We start from the raw sequence: 20,005 nt of genomic DNA, 5'->3' as shown, positions 1-20,005 counted from the left end.
GGACCACTCGTATGGGCCAGCCTAACTGCGACTGTGCCACTCTACAGTTTTCAAATAAGGATGCAGCCAGATGAAGAGCCTAAAGTTGATACTGGATGAGATGAAAAGGCTGGCTGATTGCCTATTTCTCCAACGTAATTATGAGAATACATCAGAGCAAAATTAGAACGAATTTTCTATCGTGGCACAATTTATTGCCAGAGAACAAACTTATCAGTTTTAGGTTGGTTTCCTCTTTCATACAATTAGCCTTTATTGAATGACAGCTTCTTTATTAGCTAAATAAAAATGCATCCTCATCCAGCTATCCCACATCCAAGGCTCATCACTTCATTTTATTTTCATCAGGGACATGAAGTATTAACCAAGGGTAATACATAACCCAAACGTAGCAGATGTTTCCTCTTATATAGCTATTCTATGAAATTGCAGGATATAATCTTATTTTGAGTGTGTGTGAGCGTGTGTGTAAGCCCACAGATAAGTTTATATAGGCACAAAAATTGTCTGGCAGAATTCACACGGTGGCTTAACAATAGCTACCTTTTGGAGCAAGTTAATTTTTTTTTTTTTTCAGATAACTACATAAACACAGTTTTATTCATCTTTCAGAGATCATCTTTTAGCTAAGAAAATTATGCAAAACAATGAAAAATAACTATGATTTTTGCTTGAAAAAGTCTATCCTGTTTGCTCGCTAACACAGTTATTAGCTGCAGTACACGGAAGTCCCAGGACACCACTAACACACAGGCCTTCTTTATGTGCTTGAGGAAGACATGGGAGTATTTGTGGACTTTCCCAATCTCTGTTAAGCTAGCTTTTGCAGTGAATGACTTGGAGAATACAGCACAAAAAGCTGCCGAACCTCTTTTTCTTCCAACTCTCTACTTATCTCTTCAAAATTCCCTTTGTGGCAACAAATGCTCCCAGGGGTCTGTCCCTGCTGAGAGTGGCCTTTCTCAGTGGAGAGAGCGCCATCCTCTCTGTCCATTCCTTCAGCTTAAGCTCTCTCCTTGAGCTTTTGTCTCCATCCTCTGACTTCTTTTTCTTATTTGCCTTGTTTTCTAGGTTAAAATGAGCAATCTTATCACTTTTCTCTGTGATACACTTTAGCAGTGAATGACTCCTCCTGGCTGAGAGCTTCCCATCCTCAGTGTTAACTATGCCTCTTTCCCCACTGCTGCTGCTCCTTGGCCTGGCTTCCTCCTCCATAACACAGTCAGACCCAGGAAGGCGCAAGAGGGCAGAAAGAGGTGGCTGCATCTGGGAGTGATGGTGCATGCCTGTAATCCCAGCTGCTCAGGAGGCTGAGGCAGGAGGATCACAAGTTCCATGTCAGCCTCAGCAACTTAGTGAGACTCTAAGCAACTTGGCAAGACCCTGTTTCTTAAAAAAAAAAAAAAAAAAAATTAAAAAAAAAAAAAAAATATATATATATATATATAGAAAGGGCTAGGGATGTGGCTCAGTGGTTATGCATCTATGGGTCAATCCCTGGTTGGGGGGGGAGTTGGGGGGGCGGGTGGCTGCCCATCCGGTCAGATTTCCTGTGACAGTCTTAATTTTTATTTCTTTACTATGATGCTTATAATGCTCATTCACTACTTTTTCCTCCCAATTAAATAACAAGAAAATACCTTTTGCTTCTCAAACTGATTATATGGGAAGCAAGGATTTTTTTTTTTTTTTTTAATTACCATTAACTAGTATTAACCTACTGGCCTGCACCACCGCATACCAGCACCAACTGCATCCTACCACACCCAGAATGGATATATATCTAATGTCATCAGGTTCAAACACCAATATTTTCACCATTTTTCACTTACGGTGGGGATGTAAGAAGGCATTTGATAGCTGTCTTGAATTGTTAGGTTTCCAAGCTTCAACCAGTCTATTTTTCTAAGCTTCATTTTACTCTAGGAAAATGTACTGATCTGCCTAAACCTCCCATGACTTTTTCCAAATCATCAGAGTTCTTTTGCCAACAGCTGCAATTACAGTGTCCCTACTATGTCAGATAGGCTGGAGGTAGTTTTTCTGCCCTATGTGAAGATCTCAGGTTAATATTCCTAGAAGTATAAAACTATGCAACATGTGTCATTTTTAAATGCCTTTTGCCCAGTAGGGTGTCATAGGCCTGTCATTCCTGCTATTTGGCAGAGGCAGGAGGATCACAAGTTGGAGGCCAGCCTCAGCAACTTAGCAAGTTTCTGTCTGAAAATGAAAAACAAAAAGGGCTGGGGAGTAGTGCAGTGATGAAGTGCCCCTGGGTTCTATCTCCAGTACCAGAAAAAAGATAAAATACTGCCTTTTATAGAAGATTAACATTCAAGAGACATTTATTTTCTCTTACAGCTTTCTCTTAGACTTTCTAGAATGCTTCCCAATCACAGAATATAAAATCTAGAATGCCAATGACTAGAAGGGAGGGGAAATAACACTAGCACAGACAGTGATAAAGTTACGGAGCCCAGATTTCCTAGACACCTCACAGGGCCTCAGCACCTCTCTTTCACTACCTTCCCCTTTAACTAGCCCTCTGGATTGCCCTGAGTTCCTTTCAGAAAGAAAGGAGAACAGCAAAGCCCAGAGATAAGTCCTGAGTTCCATTCACAGTGACAGCCCGAGGTGGGGCCCGGAGCCCACAATCTGACCGATGCCTAGTGAGGCCTCTAAATGACACAACAAACTATACCACAGTGTCAAGAAAACTAGCTTGGATCTGGATGAAAACAAAACATCCAACATTAATCGTTCATCTCTCTCACTTCTATCATCAGTTCTTAATGACCTGCCGACTACCTTCAATCATCTAGTTAGTATTCTAGGGAGTTCTAAGCTCTCAGTGGACCCTTAATTTGTCCCAATTTCCTCCCAGTGCACAGTAAGTCTCTCCAAGGTCAATGATGGGCAGGAATATTCAAATCACAAAACACTGGTGTTATGTGAGACCTTGGAAATCACCAGGTTCAACCCTTTTCAGATGGAGAAAAAGAGGCTAAGAGGAGCTGGGCATGGTGGCCCATGCCTGTAATTCCAGTGACTCAGGAGGCTGGGACAGGAAGATAGCAAGTTCAAAGCCAGCCTCAGCAACTTAGTGAGGCACTTGCAACTCAGTGAGACCCTGTCTCTAAATAAAATATAAAAAAAAAAAGGGTTGGGGATGTGGCTCAGTGATTAAGCACCCCTGAGTTCAATTCCCAGTACCAAAATAAGACCAAAAAAAAAAAGGAGCTAAGAGAAGAAATGACAGACAGAGGTCTTCTCAATGTTAGTAAGGGGCAGTCTGGGTTCCTCCCCAAGTCTAAGGGACAAAGTTTGTGTTCCTTCCCTCTTTGCCGGTTCCCATCATCTCAACCACCTGCTCCTTTGTCTTTGTTTTATGCTATTTCCTTAGATGGTTGCTGATTTGATGTTTATTTGCATTTATTTAAGATAAAATGATTCATCTTCATTGTTACCACAAAATATGTTCACTTACAGAATTTTTGGAAAATGCAGACTTTTTCTATTTTTCTCCTTATTACAGCTCACAGGAGCTTATTTATAAGGAAAAGTATAAATAACATAACGCATAATCCCACCACTTGGGGGTCACCATTGGCATATTCCTTTCAATCTTCTTTTCTCGACTTTTCATGTAACCATATTGTGTGGCACGTATAATTCTGCTTTGTTAGTTTCACCGAGGTATGTTCCTGTTGGATTCAGACACCACTCCACCAGATTATATTTCTCTTTTTTCAGCAGAAACTCATTTGTCTGTTGAATGAGTAATTGGACACTGAAAATCCTGGTCACAGTTTCATCATGCGGTTCTGGTGTCTTTTTGGTCTGTTTTATGGAGTTTGTTTTGAAATTATTGTGTTGCCAAGAAGCTGTATGTTCTTTCTTCTGTTTGTTTACTTGGATCAAGAAAAACCTCCCACTGAAAGGCTGTCTGGCTGTGTTCTGCGCCACACAAGCCAACATCAATACATGTGGGTATTTGCATTTGAAATAAGATGCACATTGAAAGTGCCCATTTTAAAAGAGAAAATTACACTGAAACAAAAATAAAATTCTGCTCCATTAAAAAGGCCACAATTGAATATCACGGAGATTCAAACTTACATCCCCAAAGTAAGAGAAATAAGACCTAAAAATCCTCCCCCCCACCCCTGTTCTCAGAGGCTAGGTGGAGTCAGTTTCAATTTTTGGAAATATTTCTCCATAATCTTTACTCAGCTGTGACAAAAAGACGCTGTATAAAGATCATTCAATACTGGGCAAAGATTCATATGTGAATAAAGATGGAAGCACGTGGTAGGACCAGGGTTAACTCCCAAGATGCTCACATTACTGTATGGCTGCAGGGGGGGAACTTGATGGGAAAATCTGCCCCTGGAATCAACTGCACCTTGGTGGCTTATCTGCAAAGTCACCACAGGCCTAGCTTTTATCTAAGCACAAAGAATACGCTATTAAAATCCACAAATGAAACCAATTAAGCCCATCAATGAGGAGAATTCAATCTCTGCCAATATTCTATCAAGAGATTTAAATTAGCCATACTAAAATTAAAATTAAAAAAAAGACAGGGACTGGGATATGGCTCTGCGATAGAAAGCTTGCCCAGTGTGCCCAAGCTGCTGGTTTGATCCCCAGCACCCCCAACCCCGGGAAAAAAGGACAACATGTGTCAAATGTATGACAAATATGGCAGTTGCTCACAGGTTTGCAGATAGCTGGGCCAATTCTACCAGAAGGAAAATAAGGCACTTGTGCTTTCGGCAGTAGGTGTTGTAAATAACGGTAAAGTTCGGGCTCTTAAAATGCTATTTTCTGAAGTCTAATCAATAAAAGGTGGCCTTTGGAAGGAGAGAAGCACCACGGTCCCTCCCTGCCAGCCAGCCAGCCATTCTCCTGACCTTTGAGGACGGCATCAGCGGTCACTCAGGAAACAGGCTGATGGCCAGCTCGCCCATGAACACAGCAACCCTTTGCCTCCCAGCTGAGCTGGCCAGACCGTGCTCTCTGGTTCAAGCTAGAGTGGCTTGTGTTACCACTCCAATCTGAGGAATGACACAGGCCCCGTGGTCTCCAGTAACCCACCATGCTTGAAGACCACCCTGCTCGGGATGACACAGCTAGTGCTTCTAATGGTGCTCAAGCCCCTGCAGGACCCTGCCTGCAACCACTACAGGCACTGGCTGTTTGCAGACCGAGACTTTGCAGCTTATCCTTTTTTCCATTATGGCCATCAGGTTAGAATATCCACGTCAGAGAGATTTAGAAATACATATTTAAGAGAAAAAAGTTAAACTGAAAAAGGCTGTCTCTGGTGTTACTATTAGGTGTTGATCTGGGAGGCTAACTATACAGCCCAGTCCAGTGGAGAGTTTGAGGGTCCCAGCTCAAATAACCAGTCCTGATCTGTGAAATGGGGATGCTACATCAGCACCTATGCTGTATTAAGGATATGGTCTGGCACAAAGAGACTCACTTGCAAGGGGACTATTAATTATAAATCACAAGTCCCTTCTCAAAAGTTTATTTTTAGAGCCACACGTCATCTCTTTAAAGTATGAATTGATTTCCTTTGTCAGGAAAATTTGTTAATTTCTTGTTCCTGATATTGCTGTTTGCTGTAGTTTGGACTGTGAATGTCCCCCAAAGGTCTATGTGTTAAAGGCTTGTCCCCAGGGTGGCACTGCTGAGAGGTGGTAAAACCTTTAAGAGGTGGGGCCTAGTTGAGAGGTCACTAGGGATAGGCTCTTGAAGGGGAGTATGAGACCCTGCCCCCCTGTCATGTTTTCTCTTGTCTCCCGGCAGTAAGGCAGGCCAAAGCAATAGGGCCAACTGATTATGGACTGAAATCCCCCAAACTGAGAGCTACCATAAACCTTTCCTCTTTATAACTGATTATCTCAGGTATTTTGTTGTAATGATGGGAAGCTGACAAACACACCATTTCCAACCAGTTTCTAAGATACCCCAAGCAATGTGTGTCACTAGAGTTTCAAAACACTTACCTGCAAGCTGTTGTTCAGTAAATCAAAGTCACTGTATCTTCTAACAATCTGTAAGAGACAAGACAACAGTGTTTTGATTCTGCAAAGACATCTCTTTCCATTGCCTTATGAACTATTTACTGGCATTCCAGTGCTGAGGCCCTTATGCTAAGAGGAGGAGGACCTCCTGGGCTTCCTCTGTTTTATTTGACAGGCTCAGAAAACAAGCCCTGAATTGGCTGGGCTATGGGAAACTGGTTAATGCCAGGCAAACTTACAAGACATTAACAAGTACATGAATTAATGATTTTCAAAATTAGTAAATAAATGAAGTTTTACTAAGCTTAGTCTCAAAACGAAGGGTACAGTTCTGAGGCCATATTATCCTTCCCCTGGATCAAACTCCCAAGGAGATAGCCTATCACTCTGGAGACTGGATTACACCTGCAGGAAAGACTGCCACATCTCACCTGATTTCTCAGGCTTTCCCTCTTGGCAGACAGTCCACCTTTCATTGTCTACATTCTTTCTTAGTTGTACTGATGCCACTAGTCATTCCAAGGTTCTTGGTAAGGGATTATTTCGCTTTTGAATAGATCCACTCTCAGCCTTTATTGGGGTTGTCAAATGTTGGTATACAGAAGAATTGCCTGGGAATATCCAGAATCTCTCTCAGGAATAATCTAATTCAGTAGGTGTAGAGTGGGCCTAAGAGTCCATTTTCGCCCAGCTCTCCCAGGCTGCTAATGCTTTGGATCTAGAAAACTGCTTCCCCGCATGATTTTTCTGGTAGGACCTTGCTGTTGGTACTGCTTGCTACATCCACATGAAAAAGTTAAATTTAAGGCCATCTCTGATAAGAGCAAAAAAGCAAAAATTGTACAGTGGCTGCCCCCAGAGATTATGCAAAATTCAAACCTATTCTGCCAAACATCTAAGTGTGACCTTGGACAAGTTACTTAAGCTCTCAAATGTAAAAAAGGGGTAATTCTACTACACAGGACTGGTTTTAAAGGATTAAGTGAATATTAAGGCATTTGCACTTGAAGCAGTGCTGAACCCTTAATATGCTCAATAGATGTTAAATGAAATAATTATTTAAAGAAACAGCAATTTAAAATTCTAGGCAAAGGAAAGATTTGAGTGTGGCCACTGTGGTCAGACTGCATGGGAGGAGACAAGAAACTGCATGAGGGGGCCTGGGGTTGTGGCTAGTGGCAGAGCGCTTGCTTAGCACATGCAAGGTGCTGGGTTCAATCCTTAGCACCCATAAAAATAAAATAAAGGTATTAAAAAAAAGAAAGAAAGAAAGTAAGTAACTGCATATGGTGGAAGATCAAGTTCAAGCTGAGCTCTGAAGGACAAGTTTACATTTTTGGAAAGAGGTGGAATGGTACATATAACTATTAAAACAATAGAGGCTGGGGACATAGCTCAGAGGTAGAGCAATTGCCTGGTGTGTCCAAACCCCAACACTGCAAAACCAAGACAGAAGCAAACAGGAAAGAAATGGCCCCATTCAGAACGACAAGTCAACTGGAATGGGAAAGACTTCTAGATCTGTCTAGAAAATGTTTTCTTTCTGAAGCCACCACTGGGGACGGCAGAGCTGGGGGCTCCAAGAAGACCCTCCCTTAAGGACAGTGGGGGAGCTAGCACTAGGAGTGGCCCAGGAGTGGACTTGGGCATCCATAAAATGCAGTGACCTGACTGTACAATAGTCAGGACACTGACTCCCCTTTCTGTGAACTAAACTCCCTCTAACCCCACCCACCTGAATCATGGCTGTAGGGGTCCTGCTTGTTCTGGTTTGAGCCAGAAAACAAATTCCTAGATACTCTTTCTGGCAACACTGTATATAATATAACCAAACAACTGGGAACAGAAAAACTTTTTATAATACTTGTTTTAAAGTCAAAGGTTTCCATTAGGGTAGAGGAAGGGTACCTAGGAGACAGGATGGGAGAATAAGGGGGAAGTACTTATTTATATGCATATCTGAATATTCCACCATGAAACTCACTATTCTGTATAATTAATAAGTAGCAATAAAGAAAAAACATTTAAATGAAGGAAAGCTAACAGCTTATAGCTAAAAGAATATGATTTATATTTATAAATGTTCTGCTTTTCTAGTTTTTATTTTTTAATTTTTTTAATATTTATTTTTTAGTTTTCGGCGGACACAACATCTTTGTTTGTATGTGGTGCTGAGGATCGAACCCAGGCCACACGCATGCCAGGCAAGCGCGCTACCGCTTGAGCCACATCCCCAGCCCCTTTTCTAGTTTTTAGATGGCCTAAGTCAGGGTTTTGGTGACAAGTTCAAACATATTTCTAGTTGATAAAAAGTGCTTACCTGCCAGCTGTTTTCTGCAGAAATTCCTCTTTGCACCCGAATGATATATTCCTAAAGATGGGGGAGAGAGGAAGAGCCTCAGTTATAAAACCATAGAATCAGAAACAAGTAAAAATGTCAAATAAAGTAGACTTCAGAGCAAAGAAAACAACAAGATGAGCTATTGCCTGCAAATCTAATATCCAAAATCTGAAACTTTGTGAGCATCACCATAATGTTCAAAATCTTTCCGCTTATTGGACAGGAGATGTAGTTGAGTGGTACAGAGCTGGCCTAGCATGGGCAAGTCCCAAAGTTCAACACCAAGCACTGAAAAAGAGAGCGAGCCAAGTGCAGAAGGGCACGCCTATAATCCCAGTAGCTCAGGAGGCTGAGGCAAGAGGACTGAAAGTTCAAAGCCAGCCTCAGTGACTTAAGGAGGCCCTAAGCAACTTAGTGAGACCTTGTCTCTAAATAAAATATAAAAAATGGTAGGGATGTGGCAGGAATAACTAAACAGAAAATCAGTTAAGATATAGAAAAACCTAAGAATACGGTCGACCAACTGGATTTAATTAGCATTTGTAGTACACTCCATCCAATAACAGAAGAATACACATTCTTTTCTTTCAAGTGACCATGCAGCATATCCAATACAGACCACATCCTGAGCCTTAAAAAAAAGAAAAATCTCACCAAGCTTAACCAATAACAAAGATAGGGAAAAATCTCCAAACAGTTTAAAACTAAATCACATACTTCTAAATAATCCAGGGGTCAAAGATGAAATCTCAAGAGAAAAACAAACAAACAAAAAAAAAACCACTGAACAGAAAAATAACACAATGTTTGGGCTCAGAACAAGACACCCCAAATTATGGTGCCTTGCTCTATTAAATACTTTGAACTGAGGGAAATGACCAGAAGCAAAATCTGTCTCCTGCCCTTTTCCTCCCCCAGAGGAGGCCACAGAAACTAGAGCCCCTCTCCTCCAAAAGCCAGTTATAAAACCTAAAAATATTACACCATCCTTCTCCTAAATGTTTGTGTGGCTGTAAAGAAATTCTTTGATCTACCTTGTCTAATAATAGCTCACAAGATCCTCATGTCAGAAGGGTTCAGCTCTTGACCTGGGAGGGAGGAATGCCACAGAGAAAGGCTAAGAAGGATCTGAACTAAGCCTCGCAGGGCTTTCCCATTTAATCTTTTACTATAGAACATATATGTCCAATCACATGCCTAAATGGCTATTCATTCTTCATTGAACCTAATCATAAAAATAGTTCTGATAGGCACAATGGCCCATGCCTGTAATCCCAGTGAGAGGAGGCTGAGGCAAGAGATTGCAAGTTTGAGACCAGCCTCAAAGACTTAAAGAGACTCTATCTCAAAAATTTTAAAAAGGGGTGGGGATGTAGCTCAGTGATAGAGCATCTGGTTCTATCCCCTGTCCTAGTGTTGAGGGTAGGGGAAGAGTTTTCCTTGAGACTTTGAGTCTTCATTTTTCCGAAGGCTCCAGTGTCATGTAAAATGATTAAACAAATTTGTTATGTTTTCCTATTAATTTGATTTGTCAGTTTCTTCAGACATAGTCAGGAACTCTAGGAGAGCTGAAGAAACTTTTCCTCTGCTACAACAACAGAGCAAAATTTAGGAGACCCAGCTCAAGTAGTGCTGAAAGGAAAATTTAAGCACTAAATGCTTTTGTAAGAAAAGAGAAAAAGTATCAAATCAATACTCCAAGCTCTGCCCCAAGAGCCTAAAAAAGGATCATAATCAACTTGAAGCAAGGAAAAGGAAGAAAATAAAATACAGATAAAAGCAGAAATCAATGAAATTTGAAAAGAGAAAACCAGTGAAATGAAAAACCAATTCTTTGACAAAACCAAAAACTTGACAAACTTCTAATAAAGCTGACAGGAAAGAAAGAGGTAAGACACAAATGACAGACATCAGGAATGAAACAGGCTGTCACTCAGACTCCAGACTCTGCAAGGATCAGAGGGTGACATGAACACATCTACCCACGGAAATTCGACCACTTAGATGAAACAGACTACTTCCTCGAAACCACTAAGAACCACAACTCACCCAATATGAAGTGGATAAATTTGCTATCTTTATAACTAATAAGAAAGTTGAACTCATAATGTAAAAACTCCACCCAAAGAATTATCTCGGCTTGAAGCTTTCATGGGAGAATTCTGCAAATGTTTAAAAATTCACACCCATTCTACACAAATGCTTCTGGAAAACAGATGTGGAAGAAGTAGTTCCCAATTTATTTGATGAAGCTAGTATTACCCTACCTCAAACTAAAGATGCTACAAAAAAGAACTATAGACCAATATCATTCATGAACATAGGCTCAAAAATCCTTACCAATTTTTTTTTTTTTTTTTTTTGTACCCGAGATTGAACTCAGGAGCACTTTACCACGGAGCCACATCCCCAGCCCTATTTTGTATTTTTTGTTTAGAGACAGAGTCTCACTGAATTACTTAGAGCCTTGCCCTTGCTGAGGCTCGTACTGAACTCATGATACTCCTGTCTCAGCCTCCTGAGCTGCTGGGATTACAGATATGTGCCACCATGCCTGGTCTTATCAAAATATTAGCAAATAGAACTTAACGATATGTAAAAAGAGGTTTGAGGAAGTAGCTCAATGGTAGAGCACTTGCCTAGCATGTAAAGAAAATATATGTGTACATATAGACAGATATACATATATTATACGAGCTTATTCCAGGGATATAAAGCTGATTCATTATTCAAAAATCAATCAATAAAATCTGCCATAATGAGCTGAAGAAAAAAAATCACAACTTAGATGAAACAGACCACTTCCTCGAAACCACTAAGGACTCACCCAATATGAAGTGGATAAATTTGCTATCTTTATAACTAATAAGATGATGCAGAAGCTGGGCATGGTGGCACATGCCTATAATCCCAGCAACTTTGGAGGCTGAAGCAGGAGGGTTGCAAGTTGGAGGTCAGCCTCAGCAATTTAGCAAGGCCCTAAGCAATTCAGAGAGACCCTGTCTCAAAATGAAAAATAAAAAAGGGCTGGGGATGTGGTTCAAGGATTAAACACCCCTGGGTTCAATCCCTGGTACCAAAAAAGAAAAAGAAAGATACAGAAAAACTGTTTGACAAAATTCAGCACCCTTTCATGATAAAAACTTTCAGAAAAATAGGAATAGAGGATAACTTTGTCAATCTGATAAAAAGCTTCTACAAATCTCCTAGAGATAACACACTGGATGGTGAAAGACAACATTTCCCACTAAGATAGGAACAAGGCAAGATGTCTGTGCTCACTGTTCTCATTCAACACAGTTCCAAAAAGTATATGGATCAAATGGAAGAAATAAACAGGTTCTATTTGCAGGTGGCATGATAATCTATGTAGAAAATCTCAAGGAATCTACAAAAAACTTCCTTAAATTAATAATTAATTTTAACAGGGCCTCAGGGTACAAAAGTCCTTTGCATCAATAAGTAAGTATATGCTGGGTGTAGTGGCACGCCTGCAATCCCGGTGGCTAGGGAGGATGAGGAAGGAGGATTTTGAGATCAAGGCCAGTCTTAGAAATTTAGTGAGACCCTAAGCAATTCAGTGAGACCCTGTCTTTAAATAAAAAATAAAAATTTCTGGGGTTGGGGCTCAATGGTTAAGTATCTCTGGGTTCAATTCCTGGTACCCTCCTCCCCAAAAAAGTAAGTATATGAATATCCATTATATGTCTATATTCATAGTAGTTTGACTACTGATAGTGCCCAAGGAGAAACAGACAGATCTTTCTCAATGGGTGGTTAAATTCTGCTATATCCATACCATGGAATACTACACACAAACATGAATGAAATATTGATACACACAACTTGGATGACTCTCCAGAGAATTATGCTGAGTGAAGAAAGCTAATCCCATAATGTTATATTCTGAATGATTCAATTTATATCATTTTCTTGAAATCACAAAATTATAGAGATGAAGAACAGAGTAGTGGTTGCTAAGAGTTAAGGCGAGGATAGGGGCTAGGTGGGTGAGGGAAGTGGATGTGTCTGTAGAAGGACCAAATGAGGGATGGCAATGTTCTCTATTTTGCATCGAGGTCAATATCGTGATTGTGTCATACTATAGTTTTTGGAAGATGCTATAATTGGGGGAAATTGAAGTATATGGGTATATGGATCACACTGCATTATTTCTTATAGCTGCACATGAATCTATAATTATCTCAAATATAAAGTTTAATTTAAAACTAAGCAAAATGCAGACATTCAAAACTAGATGTCTATTAGTCAGAAGACTATGATTTTTAGTGTTCAAAGTATGCATTTCATATCCAGTCAGCTATGAAAGACTATGATTAACAAGTAAAAAGATATAATAGATATGCATCAAGGCCATTTCCCAAAGAAAACAAATCTCCTGACCCTCAAACCTGCCCAATCATAAAAATCACCAGGCAAGGTGGTGTATTTGAATATATTCCCAGGCCTGCATCAAATCTGTTAGATCAGAATCTCTAGGAAACACACACACACACACACACACAACCTAGGTATTAGAAGTTTTAATAGCCTCCCCAGGTAATTCTTATTAATAAATAAGAAAGAAACCCAGACTCAGTACAACCTCCTACAGAGACAAACAAGGATTTCACAAGGTATGGATTAAATCACATAAAGAATGTTAACATTTTTTGTCTTCAAATGCTCAGAACTGTTATACTAATTTTGGGTGGAATGAATTAGGCATTACTTAGTCACTACTCAACAAATGTTCAATACAGTACTCCACAAATCTTTTCTACTGAATTAATCTCACTGACTTAAGTAGATTATTTAGAAAATAAAGCCAAAGAAGCATTGTTAACCTGGCAACTGGATTTTAGAACTGACCTTATTACACTACCATTCATTTCCATTCTATCAGCAAAGGCTGATAAAGTCCACAGAAGCAGAAACTTCTGCCTATATGTGAAGGACAGTATAGCCAGGTGCAGTGGCAATCCCAGTGACTTGGGAGGCAGAAGCAGGAGGACTTCGAGTCAAAAAGTCAGCCTCAGCAACTTAATGAGGCCTTAAGCAACTTAGTGAGACCCTGTCTCTAAATAAAAAATAAGAAGGGTTGGGGATGTGGCCTAGTAGTTAAGTGCTGCTAGGTTCAATCCCTGGTACCAAAAAAAAAAAAAAAAGGTATATTCAACAAGATTCACTCAATTATTATGAGTGAAACAACAACTGTGTACCTGGTGCCACACTTAGGGGGTTTCATATGGGGTTATAAAATAATTATTTCAAAACTGATTTGTGTAGTATGGCAAATTTCTTAAGCAACACACTAATGCAATTAATTCTGAATATATAAAAACAAAATGCTAAAAATATCTGACAGTCTTACACTGGGAAATCAGTCCTTTGGCTTTGAACTGTTCTCTGCTCTGGGCTGTTACACTGCCAAATTTTCTGACCTTTTATATTTCTAATAAGTAGAGATCTAAATTAGCACATTTAATTGAGTAATTCCTAACAATACACACAGATTTTTCTTTTGATGTCTAAAGTAGAGGGGGAGATGGTTGGGGTGGCACATGCCTATAATCCCAGCTGCTCATGAGTCTGAAGCAGGAGGATGACAAGTTCAAAGCTAGCTTCTAGCTACTTAGTGAGGCCCTAAGCAACTTAGCAAGACTCTGTCTCAAAGTAATAAATAAAAAATAAAAGGGGCTGAGGATGTGGCTCAGTGGTTGAGTGCCTCTGGGTTTGATCTCAAGGAAGAAAGGAAAAAAGAAAAAAAGAAAAGGAGAGGGAGGGAAGGAAAGAGAGGAGGAGGGAGGGGATAATGGAAGGAGGGAATGAAAGGAAGGAAGGATGGGGGAGGGGGAAGGAGGGAGGAAGGAAGGAAAAGGGGAAATATTAAATTTCAAAAATTAGTTTGAGCATAACCCAATTGAGTCAAATGTATGAAAGATGATATATCATGAGCTTTGTAATGTTTTGAACAACCAATAAAAAAAAAATTAGTTTGAGCATCCATTGCTTCATTTATCAGAGGAATATGTGAATTTTTAAAATTCCAGCTCAGTGTTGGGCAGTTGGTAGGTGTTGGCTAGGCATTGCTGGCCTGCCTTACTTACTTTTCAGTTCAAAGTTTGGACATGTGTTTTATAAGATGTTGTTACCACCTGTGAACGTGAATAAAGGACTCTCATGTTCACAGTCTGAGCTTGGTTCATGCTGGGGATAGAACTCTCATCAAGAAATGTGTAGTCTGTCCAGAAAGGCACTGCAGGCCGCTCCTTCCCTCTCCACACATGTAGTTGAGGTTTTTTAAAAATATAAACTTGGCTGCAAAATAGCCCCCAATAATGATTGGGGCAGTATCTGGCAGAAGGGAAGCCGTAGCTACAAACAGTGCTTGGGTCCTTATGTCATGACGTCCCAAAATGACATTCTAGTTACTGTTTCTGCCAAGAGACTCAAAATATGTTTAAGTCAGTGTCCTCAAAAAAAAAGGGAGTAGGGGAAGGGTGGTAAAAAAAAAAAAAAGGGTGATTCTGCTCCTAGGTGACATTTAAAGACTTTTTTTTTTTTTTTTTTTGTATTGAGGGTTGAAACTAGGGGTGCTTAACCACTGAGCCATATCCCCAGGCCTTTTTATTTCTTATTTTGAGACAGGGTCTCACAAAGTTGCTTAGGGCCTTTCTAAATTGCTGAGGCTGGTCTCCAACTTGTAATCCTCCTGCCTCAGTCTCCCAAGTCACTGGGATTACAGATGTGCTCACCACCACACCTGGTGTCTGGAGAAGTTTTTGATTATCATGGTAGGGGAAGGGAATATAAGCTGAGGCCAAGAATGCTATTATACAAATAGGACAGCCACCATAACAAAGAACTGACCCCAAATGTCAAAGTGCCAAGGTCCAAAATACCAGTTCACCTCAGTCTACAGAGGCCTAGGCCACAGGATGAGGTTAGGAGTCACTTCTGTCATCAGCTGCCCTTGTTCCACAGTCCACAGGCAATACCATCTGTAGCACATTCATATCTACCTGTGGAATGCACTTGGCTACTGGTGGTGTATTTTTTTTTTTTTTTCTTTTTGGTACTGGGGATAGGAACAAGGGGCATTTGACCACTGAGCCATATCTGCAGCCCTATTTTATATTTTATTTAAAGACAGGGTCCTGCAGAGTTGGTTAAGGCCTGGCTAAATTGATAAAACTGGCTTAAAACCTGGGATCCTCCTGCCTCTGTCTCCCAAGCTGCTGGGATTACAGGCATGTACCACTGTGCTCGGCTACTCAGATATATTTTTATTCCACTTCAAAGGGCAAGTTGGTCCCTAATAATAAAAACATTTGATTTTTTAAGATTGCTTGATACCACTGTCCATACTGGCCAAAAGGAAATACTTTCATCTCAAATTTCTGCTGAAAGAAAACAGCATGGCTGTCTACTGCTTGCAAGCAGAGACAAACTCTGAGGAAAACCTGGAGACCAGTAAAACCTAGTCTTTGAAATCAGGCCTCCATGTCCCAAACTGGAGTCAGCAGCCCAGAATCCTCCAGTGAACCTGCCCATCCTTCCGGCCCTCTTTGATGTGGAACAGAACCTAAGATGTGTGTACAAGAGGACTTAAACCACCAGGGACCAAGACACAGGAAAGGGGAGCTGTCAGCCCTGCAGGGCAGCCCTGAGTCAGAGGTATCTAGGCGTCACCACCACCAACTCTGCCCCATGCTGTCACTTCCCCAAAGGGCCCTCTCCCTCTGGCTCCTCTGACACCACATCCTTGATCTTGGCATGCCAGGGAGGCCTGAGCATGTGGGTCTTTTGACAAGTCATTGTGGTTTGGTGCTGAAGTTTTTCAAATTGGACCTGCACTAGTACCATGTGATTTCTGACTTAGAGGAAGAAAGAGAAGGGAGGATTAATGTCAAAGGAGCACTAACCACACGCTAAGAACTTTGCTAAGCATCTAACCAAAAGCTTCTTATTCAATCTTTCCGCTCCTTATTCAATCCTTCTCAGCAGCCACCCAAGTGGGCAGATCTCTGCTCAGCAAGATATAGTGAGCTGCCCAATGTTGCACAGCTGAAAAGCAGCGGATTGGGAACTGGAATCCAAGTCCTGCTGACTCCCAAGTCCCTCCAACTTTCCAAACAAGGCTGGTGACCCCCCACTGACCTAGGTAGCTGTGAGGCCAGTCTCTTTCTGCAGCCCTAAAAGACAGGAGTCCACACTAGTGCATGGCATTTGGCTGGTTCACCTCTGATGATGCCAACCTATTGACCAACCTGAGGGTGCAGGAGTGGGGGCATCATTTCCACAGCTGATGATAAATGCTTCCAATACAGGCCATTTTCCAAGTAAGTATCCCCATGAGCATTTTGTGTTTCCTGAGCTTCCAAATGGGTATTTAGGATTTCACTGTCTAGTTGCTCAAAGATGCCTTGGTTTGATGAGATTTTTGGAAAACTTTAGTGAAGTTACAAACACAGATCCCTGTGTGTGTGTGTGTGTGTGTGTGTGTGTGTTGCTGGGGATCAAACCCAGGGCCTCACACATGTTAGGCAAGGCTCTACCACTGACCCTCACACAACCACTTGGAAAGAAAGGTGTTAGAGAAGCTAGTTCCAACACTTATGTAAACCTACAAATCAGCCTAAATCTCATAATTCTCTCTTCCCTTTCAGCACAGCTATCAGATTTAGCCCAAGACTCAAAATACAGAAATACATGGTATGGCTGTTCTGAGATGTTTTACAGATAATTCTCGTTGTACCCACCTCTACCTAAGCAGGACATCTCAAAACCGGCTGCATTCTACGGAACCCAGACCACACACATACATACACACATTAAAAAAAAAAAAAAAAAAAAATCCCTACGCTTGGGCCCTGACTCCCAAAGATGCAAGTTTAATTTGTCTGGGGTAGGGCACAGGTATTAATAGGTTTAGAAGTTCCCCAGGTGATTCTGATGTGCAGCTAGGGTAAGAACAACTGTTTTCAAACCTTTCAAAATCGGAAGCAGCTCCACACTATGAAAATAAAAACCCTTGCACAGAAGGAAGGAAACCAATGAACCAAGCACTCGTCACATCTCACCGGACTCCTCCCCACTCACTTCCTTCCCTCCCTGACTCCCACTAGGGCTCAACTCTGCTCTTCTTGGGTACACTATGCACCTAACCTGAGCTTCTCATACTTGACCCCATAGTGGTGGCTCCCACAGCACCACCCACAATATCAAATGATGTTGTTTGAGGTGAACAAGGAAGAACTGCTACTCTCATTTGGCAGCTGGGGGAACCAAGTCTCTGAAGGATGGATGCCTGGACTAGCAATGGTGGATCTGGATAGGGCGGGCCTTTTGGTCTTTAGTACCCACCAGCCACACCACTCCTCTGGGGTTACTCTCAAACCCACTTGTTTCCTGGAACCTCCCCTTCATAGGAAAAGCCCCCAAAGAATGCTAAAAGCAAGTCAGGCATGGTGGCACACACCTGAAATCCCAGTGGCTCAGAGGCTGAGGCAGGAGGATCCCACGTTCAAAGCCAGCCTCAGCAACTTAGTGAGGCCCTAAATAACTTAGCAAGACCCTGTCTCTAAATGAAATATAAAAAGGTCTGGGGATGTGGCTCAGTTAAATCCCTGGTGTGTGTGTGTGTGTGTGTGTGTGTGTGTATAAATGCTAAAAACCTTTCTGGACATCCAGCACCATGCCACTTCTTGGCTCTAGAATCTTCCATGACCCTCACTGGCCACAGGACAAACCCAAACTCTTTAGCCTAGCTTCCACATTTTTCTACCTTCTGATAAAACTGACCTAACCCTTCTTTCTATTCAACCCTCCTCTGTCAGACTCTTTAGAACATAAATATTCTTACTCACCTTGCTTTGCTGCTCTACTTATTCAAAACCTGGGAAGCTCTACCTTTTAAACGTTATTGCTATTTTTGTCCTATGTCTGTCTACATTTGGGGAGGGGGATCTTTCCAACTGAATTAAGTTTTTCAAGAGCTACAATCACACATTTCTTTGTGTTCTAAATAACACTTGAACACAATGTCAGGCCAATGGTAGAAGCACAGCAAATACCTGCTGATGGGTATTAGCTGACTGACCTTGCATTCTCAGGAGGAGGAAGCCTATACACCTACAACAGGTAGAGTCAAATGGCACTCTCGAGAAAACTCCCATGGGCTCTCCCAGCCTCAGACTTACCACTCCTTTATAAGAATTAGTGCTGAGGGCTAGGGGTGTTGCTCACTGCTCTAGTGCTTGCCTAGCATGTGTGCACGAGGCAATCCCCAGCAAAAATTTTTAAAAAATAAAAATAGAATTAATGTTCAAAATCAGTGTCACACAGCACAGCAGCTGCACCTCACAAGCAGAAGTCTGCATCATGCCAAAGGACAACAAGGTTTCTGAAGAAATTCTCATAACAGAATCGGCTTATAGAACTTCCGCTCAGCTCACTGGCCACCTGCCTCGCGGCTTACAGTCTTTAATATTTCACTTCGAATTAATGATTACTTCTTGCTTTGCTAAATTGTCATTATTTATCGCAGTTTCATCTGCAGATTTTCAGTGCTGGGACCTACCTTTGTTCTATAGCCATTGCTATGCAAGCCAGTAATGTGTAAAAATGGCCCTCAAACAAATGAAAACATTGGGTTTTTAAAGGCATCCAAAGAATCACCACTAATCTTAAAAAATAAATTCTGGCAGATGAGTGAAGCCAAGTGCATCTCCTTTCCCACCATGTGAAATGAATTTCCTTTAAAAATTCAACCAACCGGATCACAGAAACGTGTGCTCTAACCTTATGCAAAGCAAATCTCCCAGTTTCTTCTCTGCTAGCAGAATTGACACAGAACATATCACAAACACACTTTGATCCCTGCAGTGAGATGAGCAACCACGGTCATGCATGCTTCTCCCCTCTGCAGGCCTTTTGAAGTCCAAGCTCTCCTCTGTGGGATGGTCTCCCAGCAGGAGAACTGGTCTCTAGGCTGACTTCAAAGAAAGCTGATGATCCAGCTAAGAGAAATACTGCAAACTCCCTTGACCTCAGACATGACTATGGAATGGATATGGCATCTTAAACAGCCAGATTCTGCAGCATTCTATAGAACAACGACCCTTAAATGATGCCAAAGCAAATTACCTAATTTGCTAAAATGTGAGCCCAATAATTCTATCTTATATCAGAGGAAAGGCGGGGGTGGATTCAAAAAGCCTCAATTAAAACAAAATAAAGATTTCATTTACTTGTGCAATATGCTCTTAAACTGTAGAGATGGATGCAGTATGAATAATGATTAAATACCACCCACTGTATTTAGCTAGAAAAGACTGTCAAACATACAATCTCTGTTGCCAATGATGATTTTTAGGTGGGCTCTGGCACCTACAGTGACCAACTCCGTTACAACCTTAGCTGGTACTCAAGGGACACCTTCAGGGTCTGGAAGGAGAAGCCAGTCACTGTGTAATGATTAGCCACAATGTGTCACCCCCCCCCTTCCACACCACAGCCACAGGCTGGGGGGTGGGGGGGGGTGGGGAGGAGGACAAAAGCTTTCTATTCACAGAGACCTGGACTTAAAGCCCAACTGCCACTTACTAGATTCCTGGACTAA

The 20,005-nt window shown here is 41.4% G+C and overlaps 1 protein-coding gene across 3 annotated transcripts in view; it reads right to left on the bottom strand.

Annotated features, from left to right (window-relative positions):
• Window positions 1–20,005, bottom strand: part of Pxk (PX domain containing serine/threonine kinase like) — a 75,254-nt gene that overhangs the window by 39,521 nt on the left and 15,728 nt on the right. For all 3 annotated transcript variants that reach the window (XM_027951312.2, XM_027951314.2, XM_071619121.1), the window contains exons 2-3: window positions 8,359–8,409; window positions 6,021–6,068 (exon numbers count right to left, since the gene is read on the bottom strand). In XM_027951312.2, coding sequence (XP_027807113.1) covers window positions 6,021–6,068; window positions 8,359–8,409 — 99 coding nt within the window. The remainder of the gene's footprint in view (window positions 1–6,020; window positions 6,069–8,358; window positions 8,410–20,005) is intronic.

This window comes from Marmota flaviventris, chromosome 1, assembly GCF_047511675.1.
Source record: "Marmota flaviventris isolate mMarFla1 chromosome 1, mMarFla1.hap1, whole genome shotgun sequence".
NCBI classification, from domain to species: Eukaryota; Metazoa; Chordata; class Mammalia; order Rodentia; family Sciuridae; genus Marmota; species Marmota flaviventris.
Note: the sequence above shows the minus strand (reverse complement) of the source record. Positions and strands in the feature narration are given on the sequence as shown.